General features: G+C 42.5%; 1 protein-coding gene across 1 annotated transcript in view; it reads right to left on the bottom strand.

The window, feature by feature from the left end:
- Nucleotides 1-18,995, bottom strand: part of LOC308330248 (guanine nucleotide-binding protein G(i) subunit alpha-2) — a 79,879-nt gene that overhangs the window by 4,277 nt on the left and 56,607 nt on the right. The window contains exons 3-4 of the mRNA XM_080785055.1: nt 16,447-16,588; nt 9,282-9,442 (exon numbers count right to left, since the gene is read on the bottom strand). Of these exons, the coding sequence (XP_080641181.1) occupies nt 9,282-9,442; nt 16,447-16,588 (303 nt within the window). The remainder of the gene's footprint in view (nt 1-9,281; nt 9,443-16,446; nt 16,589-18,995) is intronic.

Here is an 18,995-nt window from a genome sequence, read left to right as displayed (position 1 = left end):
GGCATGGGTCGTTTTTACACTACTACTTATGTCATGACTCATGTGGAGGAAAGTCATAAGGCTACTGAAACCATTAGTGTGACGTCCACCTGCCAGGGTGTCCTTGGCTGGCAGAGGAAGGTTTGGTCATTATTAGCAAGTCATTGCTGTCAGGCAGAAACCTTGGGCTGTATTTTACGTGTCTTAAGTACCAGGTCTTATTACTTAACTTAAGACCTGGAGGCGTGATCAATGCCATTTGGTTATTCTGAGTGGCCAAAGAGCATTGACCACGCCTCCAGGTCTTAAGTTAAGTAATAAGACCTGGTACTTAATACACGCAAAATACAGCCCCTTGTCTCTCCAAATTTCAACTTTACGTCACAAAGAAGAAGTAGGTCAGGAGTGGCTTATTGTCGGTATCAGCCGGTAACACGCGGGAGGGAGTCTATCCCTGTTACAATGGGCTAGAACCCTGGGAGATGGATTGCTGAGGTGGAGCACCACACCTACCATCAGCTCCCAGTACTTCCCGCACGACTTGCTGCATCAAGCTGTGCTACTCATTCGCTGAGTTGGCGGTGCCCGGGATCGAACCCATGAACTTGTGGTCCAAAGGCGAGAGCTCTACCGACTGAACTATCCGGACACAAAAAGACACACAATAGTAGCACAAACAGCCGATTTACAAGCTCACAAGACGTTGCATTTCGACCCATTGTGAGCTTGTACTAATGTGAAAGGAGTGTGTGTTTGTGGGCTTTATAATATAATATAAACCAGAGCTTATGCCTATACCAGTATGATGCCCTGACGGCGAGAAGCAACCTGTTTGGGTTTGATGAGGGCCAAGGTAAGGCCGGGCCTTAATTTCCGGGCCTGTTGAGAACTCTAGTTTTCGCCAGCTGCTGGGTGTGGCTGCACTAATAACTTTGGGCCAGGCCCGTCTATAGAGTTTAAATGGACATGTATGTGTCAAAAGGGAGACATCGAAGAGGAAGGACGGGTGGGGAGATTATCATATGGAATGTCAGAACAGGTCAGCTCCATATATGGAGATGGAGGCGTGATGTCACGAGGCATGACCAGGCATATATGGAGGCGTGATGTCACAAGGCGTGACCGTATTATGGATTCTGATGGGAAATTCAGGTTTTCATAGTAGTCGCAATAATATCTGCATTGTATCCATTGGAACACAGGTAATTCATTCCATTTCCTGAAAAGCAACATGTTGGAGATATGAGGTTTCCTTTCCAGCCTTGAAGTTTACAGTGACACATTTGTACTGTACCAACTGCTGCCTGTAGCGACAACAGACTGAACTGTGGCTACGGTCTCATCTTAAGGATGCCACCTCTGAAAACAAATACCCCACACTTCGTTCTTACACAGGCAAGAAAGAACAAATACCTGCAGCTGGCTCTCTGACACTGTAATCAATCTGTTGTCTCACGTTCTGGTGCTGGTATACAAGTATACAATGCTGCTTTTCCGCATGGTTCTGCCTCTACTTTCCTGTCTGACGAAGGCCATTAAGCACTAAACCATTCATTCACTCATTAATCTAGCACACTTATAAGTATATACAATTGTAACTACATATAAAGTTGTGTTTCTCCCTTAAGGAGGACACATTGATTGATTTAATGATCTTCCTGTTTATGACATCCACCATAAACAAAATGATGTAACTGTGATTATTCAAGGTATTCTTAGCTACCCCCTCCTCCTCACAGCCCAAATCACACCTTGGAAAGCATGAGTGTCTATTTTTAAAAAAAAAGTGTTTTTTGACTGGGGGGTCATATTTTGACAATAGGAATTGCCTGTCATAATTTGACCGTATCAGGATGTATTAGGATGTTAATATTCATTCATCAGCCAACACTCCCCACTCACAGGTAGTACCCCCCCCCCCCCAGAGAGGACGTACAGGGCCTTAGTCCTACTCCTCCTCCCAGCCCAAGTCACACCTTGGAAAGCATGAGTGTCTATTTCAAACAAAGTGTTTTTTGACAGCAGGAATTGCCTGTCATAATTTGACCCCCCAGTATCAGGATGTATTAGGATGTCAAACGATTGACCATTTCCTTTGTCACCGAGACCAACTTCTTCTTTCCAGTCATTTCTTTGGCTTTATTTAGACAGGACAGCACTAGAGAGACAGGAAACTGCAGGCAGAGACAGGGAAGGACATGCAACACAGTCGTCTCCAGACGGAATGGAACTGGGCATGATGACATTGTGACTGTGTGGTCAACAGGCGTGTCAAACTCGAGTTGGGTCAGGGGCCTGATTGGGCAATCTTCGCTCACACTGCCTTCATGCACGTGCACATTGCCAAATAGCAGAAGTACAAGCTCGCAGGGAAACTTTGTGCCGTGCAATGCGCTTGTATACTGAAAACTTTGAAATTGAAAATGACACAGATGCTTTCGCGGTGAAAAGCACCACGGTGACGTTTTGGGAGTCTTCTCTCTTCCTCGGTTAAACAAACAAGACAATCACGGAGAAAAATAAAAGCGAGCCGATTATGGCTTCTGAAACGCGTTTGATCTTTCACTCAAAACCGATTCTGAAACTCACTTTTCAGCAGTGCACGTTCAGTTTGAATGATTCTATTGGGGACACGCACAGACTGCAAAGAGGAGAACACTCTCTCACTGTGGAACAGGCAGGTTGATGGCTGTGCATCTGGGGGGTGTTTTCCTTAAAAAGGTAGGGTAAGTGATAAGAGTTAAAATAAATGTTAAATAGCTCTATATTCTATATTCTGATAGTAGTCATTGCTATAGACTGTTGGTTTAGAAACAGGAGTCTTCCCGTCTCTCCAGCTTTCCAGAAAACAGAAAATGGTCCGGATAGCAATGTGATCCAATCAGTAGAGAGAACTCACACAGGATACAGGATAAACAAGTGAAATGGGAAGCGATGACACAAATAAATAAGCAGAAAATAATTTGAATTGGAGCATTATTGAAGCTGATAAATGGGCACTCTCTCCTGATGAGCTGAAATGTGGCCTCCCACCTGAAGATGCATTTTCTGTTTATTAAAGAGAAGTAATGATTACTAACAGAATATAGTGCTTTTTTTGTTTTAACCAACAAAGCCAGGCTACCTGGCTACAACAAAGCTGCACGCTACTGCAGCAGTAGTGACAGACACCTCCTGGGATCAGCTGTCATATAGTCGTCACATGGCCCTGAGGCAGAACTAAGACAAAGCTTGAATGTCAAAGGTTTGACGGATTTTCTGCCAATCTCTCAACGTAGTGTTCAATCACATCATGAAAAACACCACGTTGTATAATAAAGTGCTGCAACTGGATGTAATCCTGTGTTAAATCAGAGTGGGTGTGGGATATTATTAAAACCATTGCTTGACTACTTCAGGATGTAATTTAGTTTGACAAGTATAATCGCTATAGACTCTAGAGAGAAAGGTTTAGACATGCCTTTGTAGTCCATAAAATCTGATATTGGCACATCACTTCATTTGACATTTTGATATGGAAGCCAAGCCTGAAAGATTAACTGAATCTAGTAGGCTTACAATAAGAGGGTAAGGTGCTTGGCCGTATTTCATTTGTGTTACATAATATACTATGATGCTATTTATGGGTTGAATTATGGTTGAAACCTAAGTATTAAATGGCCAAAATTGGCTCTAAAGGTTAGACCACTTAATAAGCCATAACAACCTTTGGTCAGCTACGCAAATTCTAAGAATCACTGGGAAATCATACTGTATCTGACACACCTACAAAACAGTAAGTAAGTATACGGGAAGGCTTATTGTCGGTATCAGCCAAGAATGCGGGTGTCTATCACCGTTTCAATGCACTAGACCCCATGGAGATGGATTGCTGATATGCAACACCTACCATCAGCTCCCTCCCAGTACTTAACACATGACTTGCACCCAAGACCCATGACTTATGACCCAAGCAGCGCTACTCATATGCTGGGTTGGCGGTGCCCAGGATGTGGTGCAAAGGTGAGATCTCTACCGACTGAGCTAGATCGATCCTCTGATCGTTGGTAAACACAGAGGTTTGTCTGTGCTTCTGCGGGAAAAAAAGCTTTAATAGCTTTGACATAGAGTACACTTCTTGGTTGTTAGCTTTGAGAGAAGATGGATAAAATGGAAAGATAGATGCTTTCTAACTGCCAGCAGGTTCACCACCTGCTGGCTGTGTACCGTACCAAGCACATGCAGTGGAAAAGCGCCAAATGGGATTGGCATTTGGGATTTGTCAACATCTGTCAAAACCCCCAAAAATATTTTCGAATGGTTGAAAAACAACATATAGTATTTAATCTGTTCCTCATGTTGCTGGGCAAACCCTTGGTACCCCTCAAGGACCCCTGGGGGTCCCTCTCCGGATGCCTCTTTGTGAAGCAGTGACTTATGAGACAGTAAAATGTTGTAGCACATTCTGCAGGCATTACAGTGTAACTATGACACATTGTGCTCTAGTCAGGGACGAGGCTTTCTGTTTTCTCTGAGTTTCCATCTGGAGTGATGGAACGCGTCCCACAGGCCCATGAGGTGATAACAACCCCTCACCGGCTCATATCAGCAGCGTAGCACAATTACCTCACGCTCTTCTGTCATTTCCTTTCACCATTACATTAGAACAACAATATCTGACAAAGAAAATGGCGCAATGAAATGGTAATGAAAATGTGCATCAGGGGGAATAAAGCATGTAATCACGGCTTAGCAACAGGAATGGTCCCCCAGCGTGAAGAATAGAATAGTGAAATTGTTTTCACTCAGACACATTAGTCTCTTGAGACGCACTGTTGCCTCACACTACAGTCTGTGCAACGGAAGTGTGCTGAAAATAAGGTGCTCCCACACACACACACACACACACACACACACACACACACACACACACACACACACACACACACACACACACACACACACACACACACACACACACACACACACACACACACACACACACACACACACACACACACACACACACACACACACACACACACACAATGCAGACTATCTATCCAAAGTCATATAGTACTCTTATCAGCATGAATTGAACATTGACAGTAACAGTGCAGTCTTTTCAATTACTCTCAGCCTCATTCATTGCATATATCAGGGCATCAGGGGAGCCATATAAGCGGTAAGACGTTTTCATTGAACAAAACAAATGTCAGGGTTGAAGTTTATATAATTTCACTTTCAACCCAATTCTGGGAAATTGCTAGCTGTGAGCATAAGCCTACAGTATAATGATGATGAAGTATGGTGAATCACCATACCTGTCCCTGTGACATCATGCGGGTCAATACATCATCGAAAAAAGCAGGCCTCACAACTCACTTTAAGATGCTCCAAACCTTTATTCAGCGACAGGCAGGCAGAAAAAATACGACGTTTCGGCCTCACAGTCTTTGTCAAGTATAAATACATCATCACCATTGGTGATGATGTATTGACACACATGACGTCACAGGGACCCCAAAAGGCTTTATACGGAATGAATGAATGAACAAATGAATGATAAATACAAAAATAAATATGTGAGATGGAGGGTGACTGATTTAAGCAGTCACACCTGGCCTGAGTCAAACTAGAACTGGACTCAGAGCTGGGTGTGGCTGCGCACATGTTGTGCATGGACTTGATCAAGGCACAACAGGATAAATCAGTCATATCCACAAACACTCAGGAGATAGCCTCTGTCCGGACAGTGGAGAGCTATCGCCTCTCCTGTGTAAAATGATATTATTGTGTATAATTCCCTGCACATGGAGGAATAAAGCTACAAACTTAAGGAAGCTGCCCTGTGTTGTGTCCTTCCTTGCCCTGGGTAGTGACTAGTCGGTCACAAAATACATTCGGGCAAGGCAATTACTATAGTCAGGTTGCCCCCTGGGAAACCACGGTAATTATAAGCGCTATGAATTCAACAATTAAACACAATAATCTGTTTATTTTACCAGGCACTCTCTAACCATCATGCATGACACTGTAAACAGGATGTCTGCGCTTTAGTTTCAGCAAATTGGATCGATTCAGTTAGTTATCTCGGGAAACAGTTCCTATCATCAAAAATTGATTCGGCAGGAAATTAGGCATAACAAAATCCCTGCATAGGAAGAGGGAGATTTCCAGACTCCCCAAGCTCACTATTTCAAAAGAAATTGGTTTCTCAATGAAGAAAGAACACACAGCAGCGCATGGCTTGATCTTTTAATCCCCTTCAGATATTGATGGGACATGGCATTGGCATTCAAAACAATCATCAACATTTCACTAGGCCTCCTACAGGAGGATTTTCTGAGATGTATCTTTAGTTTAACCACTTGAACCGTAGCACTCCCTCCCTGTTCATTACTTGGCATAGCATAACAGGCCAATGTTACAGGCCAAGATATCTAAAAAAAAAAATAGAAAAAGGAGTGGGCCAAGGATAAAGGCTAATGGTGGTGCTATGGTGATTTTTCTTTTGAGTGGTGCCACTCAAAAACAAGGAACACTGGAACAGCAATGTCCGTGTTCATGTGTTGGTTCACCTATGTGACGTTAATGAGCACCAGTATGACTATGAGTACCAGTAGGGGCGCTGTTGTGCCAGAAACAGAGAGAGAAAGAGAGACAGTGCTGCACTGTTGCCTGCTAATGAGAGAGAGAGAGTGAGAGAGAGAGGAGGGGGGGGGGGACTCAGTTCACACGGGTGTGATTTTTTATATATGGACATATATGCCAATATATGGCAAGTATATGCATAATATATGCTGCATATATGCAACATTCAGGTTCATGTCATATATGAGCCATTCTACCGAATTGGTTCAAATTGCAGTCCCACAATTGCACGATGAAGTGGTTAAAAAGGGATACACAGTAGTACTGCACAAGCATGGGAGAAACTCGATTAATTAAAACAGACAACGGTCTGTTTTCGTTCACTATAATTCTCCCTTTTCCTGATATCGGTTTGCCTTATAAAATACATTTCCCTTGCCTAAACACAATTTGGCATCCTATCATGTCAATCCTATGCTATTTTAACAAATACAGACTAATGGTGCCATAAAGACACATTTTATTATAGGACGTTAATGATGAGAAACTAGCTAACAAGGAGCAGCGCTTGTAAACCGTTCTCCTTGGTAATAGAAGATGCAGGTGGATTAATTAATAATAATAATAAATAAACAGAGAGAAATAGAGGAAATAATTGCGGATTCATTTGTCCCTTATCTCGGATGTTCTTTTTTATGTATAAAAAAAGAGCAGGTCAAATGAATCCTTAGCTAAACAGATGTCACAGTTTATTGGGACAGTGCAGACTTGTGTTGCATCAGACATCAAACTAAAATGTTCTAGTGTCCATCATTAACCCCTTAAGACCTGAGATTGATACCACAAAAGCCAAAATCACTAGTTCTCAAACTTATTCGTGTCAAGGACGAAAATGTAATTGTCCGTCCTGATGAAGGAAAACGGCGACTTAATAAAAGAGCAACATTATTGGCAAGTTTCCTGGGTCCTTTTCTTTGTTTTCCCACATCATGTTTTCCTACATCATCCCACCACTGCCACCAAATGTCACACTCTGGTCTGAGTGAAGGTAGTGTAGGCCAAAATTGGCACTGAACCAGTTCTCAAAATGCTCAAAATGGCAAAAATAGCAGGCAGTCTTTTCTATGCAAAAAACAATCCGTTTTATTCACCTTTTGAGTGAAATGGTTGTTACAAGAAATACACAAAATAAGTATTTACATTCACTGGCCTGGTTGGCTCTATAGGTCTATTCTCCTGCCTGGGCAGTCCTACATTGACTCCTGTGCAGTGGCAGGTCCCCCTCTTAAAAAGGCCAGGCCCCTCCCATGGACCAAACCAACCCAGGATTGATTCCAAATCTAACCAGTGGCGTCACAATGTCCAGAGACATCACAGTTCATTCATAATACATTTTAGAGTCACATAATATACAATCAAGAGACAAGCAGGAACTGGTACAGGCTTTTCCCTGGCTGGCAGTTCTCCCCCGTTATCTCTTACCTAGCCTCAAGTGAGACTGAACTCTACACAAACCCTCATACTGTTGGTATGTTCCCCACACCCCACAGCTGATAGTTGCTCCCTACAATGGAGTCAACCAATTATCAATCAAGCATCATCATCATCTCATTTACATACACATCCCAAAATAATATAATTCTCTGCAACATACACAATAAATAATTCAAACTTTAGCCATTCAGTCTCAGTGGCAGGCTGAACTGCCACAGTATATTTGAATAGCAGAGAACCTTTGTTAAAAAATAATAAAAAACATTATTCAAACACTTTCAAGATAAAAAAAATTGGAAAAATAAATAAATAGCGGATGTACAAACTCACGGCACGAAGTGACGTGCTGTGATCTTATAAAGTTTTTCTGAAAACTCTTGAGATTTAGAACAGTGGTTCTCAAATATATGTTTATATAGCTACAATCGACAATGACAGATGCTTTCCGGTTTAATGGGTTAAATAATTTGGAATGCACAGCCGAACAATTTCCAAAACCGAGGAAACCGATGAATGTCAGAATGTTGTCAGATTCTCACACATTCCCAGATCCTATCCTCTCTGTCGGGTGGAAACCTCATTTGTCCAAAACTGTTACTTTTCAGGATTCAAACACAAAAAGTTATTTGTGTTCGTCTCTTGTCTATTTTTGACTGGTGCAACCACTCCAAGGAACAGCAATGTCCGTGTTCACCTATGCCTGTGTTCACCTATCCCCGTAGCGCCCAACGGACGCGACGGACAGCTTCACAGACGCGCTCTCCTCCGCGTCCGTCGGGCACGGAGGTAGAGCTTCTTTTCCATCCACCAGCTGTCTAAAAACCCCACGAAGAAGAAGGGCTTCAGCTTCTTCTGACGCTCCTGACGCGTCCAGTGTGCCTATGTGTGACTATGTGTGTCTGTGTTGGTTAATGAGCACCAGTATATGACTATGAATACCAGTAGGGGTGCTGTTGCGCCAGAAACAGAGAGAGGGACAGTGCTGCACTGTTGCCTGCTAATTAATGAGAGAGAGAGAGAGAGATGGGTGGGGGGGGGGGGGGTAATCTGATGTGCACACGATGTGCACATGGATGTGCCCACGGTAATTTATTCATTCATTTGTCCCTTATCTCTGGCACCTGCACAGCGTTTCTATTGTAACAGGTGGCATGGATTGTGTTAAGCAACCTTTATTCTCGCCCAAAAATGTATACAATTATGAGAGAGAGAGAGAGAGAGAGAGAGACACTCACTAGGCTGCTGAGTCGTTGAGCTGGTACTCGCGGTTCCGTGAGAAGCAGCCCTGGACGCCGCCGTCGGCCCACAGCCTCTGGATGACGTTGGACAGGTCTTCTGGGAGGATGCCCTGCTCCTCGGCTGCTGCTGACAGGGCAAACAGCTGCCGGGCATCGTCCTGACACGCAGAAACACACAAACGTAAATGGTTGCCCTACTGCCTACTTCATCATACTACAGTTGGTGCACTATTTCTTTTATTTGAATCCTGGAAAACACTTTTGGAGATTTGGTGTTCACCCGACAGTCGATATGCAAGTTGTGTACAATAAATCACACCCACCCACACACACACACACACAAACACACACACACAGCGATTCTTTTTTTTTTATTTTTTTAGAGCTTGTCGATCTGCTCTTTTCCTTCAAAAGCTTTCCCTTACACTCACACCTTACAGATCCTGGGGTTTGAGTGGTTCAGAGTGGATGGATGGATGTTATGCAGACAGCAATCATCCCTGTCCTCCTTAAGAAGGGGAGGCATCCTCCGCTGCAGGGACACATACTTGTCCTGCTCCATTAAGCCATTAAGCCTAGTTTATACTACACAGCAGCCTCATTCCAAATGTCTTCTTGCGACTAATTAGGAAACAGGCATAGTGCTACAACTGCTCAGAGGAAGAGGAACTCATCGGCCTGCCACCCCACCAGAGAGGCCTGTGCTGTCTGCTATGAAGACATGCTTGCTTTGGACTATGTGAGAGAGAGAGAGAGAGAGAGAGAGAGAGAGAGAGAGAGAGAGAGAGAGAGAGAGAGAGAGAGAGAGAGAGAGAGAGAGAGAGAGAGAGAGAGAGAGAGAGAGAGAGAGAGAGAGAGAGAGAGAGAGAGAGAGAGAGAGAGAGAGAGAGAGAGAGAGAGAGAGAGAGAGAGATAGATAGAGAGAGGGAGGGGGGATGATAGGGATCATGTGGCGTTATTTGTAAACAAGCACAAGTGGGACGCTAGGAGACACAGGGAGCATGAGAAAGACATACACCACATGCTCCCATCTGCTTAATCAACCCACACACGCCCTCCACCTTCGCTACTCTGTGCTGCCCACGTGCTGGCCAACACAGATAACCTGTTGGTTAACCTACGACTACCTACGACTGGTCCTGCCTGCATGTGGCAACGTGTACTGTAGGTTAATGAGCAGTAGCATTTCCAAGAGAGGGCAAGAAGGAGGGAGGCAGAGAAAGACAGACGGAGTAGAAAAGGAGAGAGTGTTGTGAGCAGGATCAAACCAAGCCAGGGGGATTTATCATTTAGATGAGGCCATTTGGAAGTAAGGCAACAACATTTTACTGTGTGTGAAGTGGAAGCAATTCAATGCTGCGATAAAAAAACACTGATAAAACAGAGTGAAGGAGAAAGCACTACAACACAAAAAAACATCTGATTGGAAAATCTGATATCTTTTGCAGGCAACTGGGAGTCTCGGTCTTAAATGGCCAATACTGTGGTGGAAAGGTTTCTGCCATATTGCTTTTATCTGTCCAATGCATATGCTTCAAATAAGTTAAGCTAATAACTATTACTTGTAATCAATAATATATGCTTGTTTTTCTTTAAATAATAACTAGAAGTACATGTTCATGTACATACAATCAACAGGCAATGGATTTGAGAAGTAGGCTATATTGTGAGAGAAATCTATGTGCTGCACCACTGGCAAAGGTAAACAACCTAGGCAGAGAATTGGATAAGGACTTGCCCTGCTGGGCAAGAAGGAAAAAGCTTAACGTCAGACCCTGCACATACTTGTCACACTTTGTCCTAGTGTGAAGGTAGTGTGGGCCCAAAAATGGCACTGAACCAGCTCAAAAATAGTGAAAGGTACTGAAAACAAGTCTTTTGATGAACAATCAATATGTTTTTATTCACCTTGCAGAGTTCACATGAAAGAGTTGTTCCAACAAACAGCATACAAAAAAAAGAAGTATATACAGCCCACTGGCCAGGTTGGCTGTATCTAGGTCTGCTCTGCACCCTGTGCAATCCTACATTGATTGCCCGGGCAGTGGCAGGTGCTCCTTATAAAGGCTAGGCCCCTCCCATGGACCAAACCAACCCTGGATTGATTCCACAATCATACCAGTGCAATTGATTCCACAATCATACCAGTATACCAGTGCATTCCCAATGTCCAGAGACATCACAATTCATAACATATTTTAGTGTCACATAATATTATAAATGATCTACATAATATGATTAAAGAGTTCTCTAAACAAACCCTCCCACTGTTGGCATGTTCCCCATACCCCACAGTAGTTGCTCCCTTCAATGAAGTCAACAATCAATTATCAATCAACAAATGCACAATAAATAATGTCAAACTAAACTCATTTTCTGCAAATTCAAACTCTGTTGGTTATCTTCAGTCTCAGTGGCAGGGTGAACTGCCACATTGTACACATACATACAATCCACTACACCTACAGAACTGCAGGCGTTCACATTCACTGGAGGGAGGCTCGCTCAGCTGATCCAATAACAGTGAAGGATGGCATTCCTGCAGGCTCGCTACAGTATATCGATTTAAACATGAGTGTCTCCGTGTCTCGGAGCCAAGTAGATGATGAATCAGACACACATACCCAAGTCCGTTTACGCATCACATGGCATCTTTTAAAACACTGGTGTTATTCTCCAAGATCTAACAACATAGCTTGGAACAGAGATGTAAAGGTGTGGCACTTAATCAAGACACATCTATTTTCTTTAATATGAAGTCCCTGGGGTCATTGGTCCGACCTTCCGTTAGTCAGACCCACAGGCTGAAACCATCATATATACAGTTAATATGTGAGTGTATGTTAGGCTGCACAACAGTGACACTTTGTGCTCGGACACAGCCAGGGACCCTGGGACGGACGGACACAGCCAGGGACCCAGAAACGGACGGACCCAGGGACACAGCCACACACATAGCTGTCTATAGGAGTGGTTGCACCACTCAACAAATCAAAACTAAAGTAGAATTGAAAACAAAAGTCCAAACAAAAACAAAACTAATGGAAAATGCAAAACTATAATAACCCTGATAAGCACAGGAACGAGTCAGAGTTACTTCTGAAACAATGCCTGAATGCTGATGTTGATCACATCCCCCTGCCTACAATATGTAATGTGCTGTGAAATGAGTATACCGTTTAAAGTAAACCATCTATGCTTGCAGTATTAAACTAATACTTAGTTAACCGAGGTCGGCTCTGTACTTTCTCCGCTCTACACAAAAAGTCCTTGTGGACAATAACAGGGATGTGTTTAAATCATCAGTTTCATGACACAGTCTTATCTACAATATGCTGTGTTCAAACTGCTGAGCAGTGCAAGCCATACCAACTAAGCCAGTTGCGAAATACACCAAGCATGTGAGCGCTTCATAAATCAAAGCCATTTCCAGAAATGAAGTGTTTGGAATAGTGAGACGTAGTGCAATACTTGACCACGGCTCATTAAACATATTATTACACACATATCCTACAAATGCTCTACTCACAGTTTTATGTGTGCAATAAAATGTAACTAAGAACATTTAATGTTCTTGGTTGCATGCATCTCAGACATTGCATCTCAGACAGTGACGGAAGAAAGCAAGAAAGAAAGAAAGAAAGAAAGAAAAAAAGAAAGAAAGAAAGAAAGATTTGTCATGCTGCAGCTGCACACATTGTCTGCTCTTCTGTCTGCAAATGTGTGTGTGATCAAATTAAGCTTAATTTATTCAAATTTACTTGGAATGTGACAAGCTGGAATATGACGGTTCACTTTGAGAGGTAATCTAAGACGTGTTCAACAGAGAGAGAAAGACATTTTCTCTTTCTCTCTCTTTCCCTGAGTAATCATTGGAATTTTATTTCAGTGATGTATAATCTCCCTGGGCGGTGAACTCATACACACACACAACACTCCCAACACTCATACACACACACGCACGCACACATGCACTGTATGAGATTTATTCACACACCGATGAAGGCCGGTCAGCAAAAAGTTGTGTTGAGTGGCATGTTCTATTAAATGAAGTAAATAGACTTTTTGCTGAGCGCAACCTTTTCCTTTTATAAAATATTTTGGCATGTGACTGCGATGGGGATTGGAGGATATGTTAGCTACGATATGCGCTACGATTGGTGACCCCAGATGGCAACAGCGAGGAGTTTGACATCCGGGCCAGGGTAATGCAAGGCACCCTAGCCCAGGAACTTGGCTTCACTCTAGCACCAATTAGGTCGAGATGACACCCCAAAGTAGCGGACGATCAGCCTGCTCTCCGACAACGTGGAACAAGCACTTCTGAACAGAGTGGAGTTGGAATGAGCCAAGGTTGGCCTAAGGCTATATGCCAAGAAAACTGAGGTTATCACCTATAACATCTCACCGGAACATGAAGTCAAGGACTTCAAGTACCTGGGCTCAAGGGTCAACTCAACTGAGCAAGACCTGAAAGTGTGGAAGGCTCTTGCATGGAGGGCCCTGAATGGTATGACCAGTGTATGGAACTCCAACCTCCTCTGTCAAATGAAACTCAAACTTAGATAGAGTGTAGAGTCTGTTCTATACGGCAGTGCATGGTGGACCCTGAAGCCAACCCTGCAGAAGTGTCTTGACGGGTGCTACACCAGGATGTTGTGTGCAGTACTTAACATCAGCAAGAGTGTACATGTTTGCAACAAGATTCTGTATGAGGGAATACAAGGGTGAGTTGAGACTTTCATTTAACCTGGAGTCTTGCGAGCCTTCTGCTTTGCAGTAATTTCTCTCAGTCAGTATACAGTTTTGAAAAAAGACGATATGCACATTTTATCAACCCAAACTTGGGCAGGTGCTGAGCAACAAACAGTGCAGAAAAAGAAATAAACAAGAAGAAGTGCCCCTTGGGGCACAGGTCTCCACCAGGATAATAACATTTGTGATGGACAAAATGTGTAGGAGTAATATACAGGAGTAGGAGTAAACTTTTTGTTAGTTTTTGTGCAATAATATGTCATCTGGTGGTTGTATACCAGGGCAATAAAAATAAATATACAACACATAACAGTGTGTAGTAGTGCACATATAAAGTTGTACACAGATCGGTGCAGTTATAGGTGTAAACATTTAAGTTGCATTTCGCCCTCTGCCTCGTGGGAAAGTGTGTATATAATTTTTTAAATCACACGCTGTGTGAATGACTTGAGGCATTTTGTTCAAAATGGACAAATCCTGCAAAGGCAGGCAATCGTAGCCAATCGGGATGGAATAAATATGTGAAAGCAGACAGATGTGTGTTGATCTCATTACTATGGCGATAGTGAATACCAATTTGCGTGATGTATGGATAAAATATGTACAAGTAATGTACAGAAATGTGTTGAGGCATTTTGTTGGAAATGGACAAAACCTGCAAACTTTGGAAGGCAATCTTAGCGATTGGGGATGGCATATGGGGAAGCCGACAGGTCCGTATTGATCACATGACCATAGCAATTTGAGTGATGTATGGATAAAATCTGTACGAGTAATATAAGGAAATGTGTTTTGCTGAAATGGGCCTCATGGTGGCAATATAACAGGCCATTGTCGAACATTTGGGACAGAGGTTCGTTGGCAAACAGGGAGTGTGTGTGCAGTTTGGCATCAACCGGGTTAACGGTGCCGGAGATTAGCTGTACGCAGACGGATGGAGGGATGCAATCACGCACACGGACGGACGAGTGCAAAACATACTCTCTCCCCATGCCTTCGGCCTGGTGGAGACAATAAAAGCTTGTACACCGAGGAGTCCAATGCGACAGATGCTTCATTGCACCAAAGGAAGCTATGACGTTTCTTCCTCAGTATGAGTAAGAGCGTATAGCTCCAAACGTCACAGCTGTCTTTGGTGCATTAAAGCATCTGAGCGTTTATTTATTTTCTCTTCTACACAGTTTTGGCCATGCATCGTACAAAGTGGTTGAAAGTAACCAAGTAACAGTACAGTAACAGTACTGTACTGTACTGCACTGTACAACAATTTTGAGTTGTAGTTTTAGTTTATTTCTATATTGTGGTATTGCTACTTTTACTTGAGTAACAAATGGGGCTACTTATTTCACCACTGATTGTACATCTATGAATGAATTTATTTGGTGATAAAAAGAAAGAGCACATCAGCACTTCCATAACATATAACACACACACAATAGCACAGAGGATAAATACACAATAAAGCCCTAAGGCTTGTTTCCATTGTGGCCCTCATAAACAGAGCATCTGTGTTGTGTTTGCTTACATTTTCTCCAAAGTCATTAAAATGTCACCAAACTCAAGCTGAATACGTGAGTCAGTGTCGCTAAGAGAACTTAACTTTTGAGCAGGGAATAATGTCAGATTAATCTTTTGAAACCAGTCCACACTTTTAAATGCATTGAATTGCAACAATTTAATACATTACTGAAAAACATTTTAATAACATTAAAATGCGCAATATATATAATGTCTCAAAAAAATACATCGCATGGACGTACTTGGGACGTATCTTCAGTGATGTTTCCTGAGGTCAGCGGGGTTTCGGGTCTTCCAACATCATACCCCTCATAGCCGGGGTTGATCCCGATTTATGTCCCAGTAGCTACCCTTGATCAGTCCATCAGGGAATGAGCAAGGCCACCACAATCCGTTGCTCCGGAACTACTCTGCCGGTACTGGGAGAACCTAAATCTGGCATGTGGAAGGACTAGGCTCTGTGGGTTGACTCCTGACCGGGCCCCTCCTACGTCTCACCAGGTCCACTCCTGCTCTCACCAGGCCCAGGACCTGTGCGTTGCACCAGACTCCCAGTACCAGGCACTCCATTCAGGAGTGGTGGATTATATTATATAATGTGTACGATTATATTTCTCAAGTAAGTTTCATGTCTCTATATGTTGATTTTCATACTGTACTGAGATGAATGGAATCCAGCGACTTAAAAAAACAAACAAACCATGCTATGATTTGAAAAGTGGTCAGCAATTATGTTAAGTATACAGTAAGTCATAGTCAATGGGCTAAACATGGCCAGACCACCGGTATGGCTAATTTAACTTCAAAATCAAGTGAGTGCAATATGTAATGACAATATTTTGTCATTTATGTCAAATTGCCTGCTTGTTGGGAGGGAGAAAGCACTTACCGCTCTGGCAGCATCCTCATACTGAATCTTGAGATTGTCCATGGCTTTGATGATGGCCATGATAGACTGGATTGTGTTGCTGTAGACCACAGCTCTGTACTGCTTGCATTCGTCTTCTGAGTAGCCATCCTCGTGGATGATCCTGGGGACAGAGCAGTCAGTCAGGGAGGATAAACACTTAGGCTATGTTTCATTACCTGCATACAGTATAAAGGAAGCTGCCTAAGCCCTGAATTTACTCAGACGTGAAATTGTGCCGTGAACATTTAACAGTCTTACAGCAGGCAGAAATCACAATACTGCCAGGTAGAGGATTTGGGGGTAACTCAGGTCTCTTACACGTTTTATAGCAAGAAGACACTAAAACACATGGTTACACAATCGTTTGGATCCAAGGGAGGTAAGAATGAAAGAGGCCTGTGGCTGAGATACTGCAGTGATGAAATCCAACAGAATGGTCCTCCTGGCTAGTTCAAGCCCATCTGTGATGGAATCACACCGCTTGATTTGTTGTGCGCTGCTGAATGGGACTTAATTGAAATGCAAGCGAGCTCACTGGGAGACAGGAGCACAGCCAAAGAGGACTTTCCCCCACCCTTCTGCTATTAGATAGATACCGGTACTGTATATGCCTAACAGGCATGGAGGAACAGGAATGTAGGAGTTAGTCTTTTTCTTCACCCTCCTCATTGCTGTCATACAAATTAACTTGGATGTAATGTCCTAAGCAAAAACAATCCGTTTTGTGTTTTGGCAGGTTGTAAACTATACTACAGTAGCTACCAGCCAAGTGGTGTTAGCTTTAGAGTGGGGTGTCTAGTTTACACAGCCAGCCAGCCTGCCATTTTGGCAGGTAACCAGGCATCTTTCATAGATCCTGTTCCATTTTTATAAATCTTGTTTGGCTTATAAATGAATGCCTTGAATTGAATAAAGTCTCCCTAGAAGCATTAATATTCTAAACGAGAGGCATGTTGAAGTCAGAAATGAAGACAGAAGTATGCCCATCTGGTCAAAACCATGGAGAGCTCCCTAGATTAGGAGAGATAAGGCATTCTTTCTGAGCCGTAAACAAGTAGAGGCCAACCCAAAAAAAAGAAAATAAATCAGATTTTTAATTTTTTGATTGATATCAATGAAAAAGCGCTATGACGTGTGTACACGCCCACTGGATCCATCAGTTGTATTTCATATGACGTTTCCACACGTCCTACGGTCTGAATGTGTTTTAATAGGAAACGCATAAAGAACACGTACAAGTAAAAAAATCTATTTTTTGTTTTTCTGAGAGTTTGTTTGTGCATGAAAACGAATTGATTCTAGGGACAGAAAGATAGTTCATGATACGGCACAAGATCATAAATGTATTTTAGTCCTAAAACATTCAATGCTTTAAAAAACAAATATTTTGAAATAAAGATCAAAGAACTGGCGCAATATGCTCCACTTTCTTGGTATTAGTAAGGACTAGAGAAGCAGTATTCTGAATTAACTGCAGTCGTCTGATCAATTGTTCTCAGGAGACTTGTAAAGACACTGTTACAATAGTTGAGTTTACTAAAAGATTTGAATGATTCAAGCTAATGAAAAAGTTAAATCAGAAGTTGTCTTTTCTATTTTTTATTAATGAGAAAGTAATAAAATTGAAAAAAATGCCCGCACACTGTCGATTTCTGTCGTTTCGGTCACAAATTACAGAAATTTTAGGCATGATATTCTCTTGTACTGAGCAGATCGACAGTCAGTATACAGGCGTATTTTTCTATTTTATTATTAACGTGCACTTGCCTATGCACCTGCTCCTAAACATTTACACTTGGTGTGCGAAAGGTTTTCTCAAATAATGAGCAACTCTGATATTACCGTATATAAATTAAGTTTAGCTTCATAATAGAGAGAATAAACTAGGAGAATGTAGGTTTAAGTATCAAGTACTATCACTCAGTACCACATCTTTCTGACAACGGAATCCTGTGTACAGATGGAACCAAATGGACCTGTAACACTAAAGAATGTACTGTGGACAGACACACTTCACTCTGTAGTTTAATTGTTTCTCTATGCCTGGCTGTGTGCTTTCAATGTTTCTTTCACCCTCTTATAGAATTCATTGAAACCTGCAAGGACTAAAGTGATAATGTGTGTCTAGGGCCTTTGCGTGCAATTGCATGAATGTTTGTGTGTGTACGCATGTTATTTCAGACAACAGTGGAATGTGTGTATGTGTTCAAATCGTGAATGTGTTGTGTATGCTTTGTGAAAGAGGGATTTAGAGTGCAGCAGCAGCAGCAGCAGCAGCACACTAAAGTGATTTGCGAGAGTGGTCTGGTCCAAACAACAGTGGCCATAGGGGATCACTGTGAACTTTATAGCACTATGACTTAAGAACCATCCGCTTTGGACATGCAGATTGAGCCCTGCTTCAAGGATAGGCAATGGAGTTTGCACATGCAGTTAACTTCAGAGCCAGACAGATAATTAGTTTGACCAATACTGTAAATAGACTATTGTATATTATTTGCCCCGTTTTTATGGTATGGTATTATACT

This window comes from Protomyctophum bolini (genome assembly GCF_963924005.1).
Source record: "Protomyctophum bolini genome assembly, chromosome: 2".
In the NCBI taxonomy this organism is placed as follows: domain Eukaryota; kingdom Metazoa; phylum Chordata; class Actinopteri; order Myctophiformes; family Myctophidae; genus Protomyctophum; species Protomyctophum bolini.
Note: the sequence above shows the minus strand (reverse complement) of the source record. Positions and strands in the feature narration are given on the sequence as shown.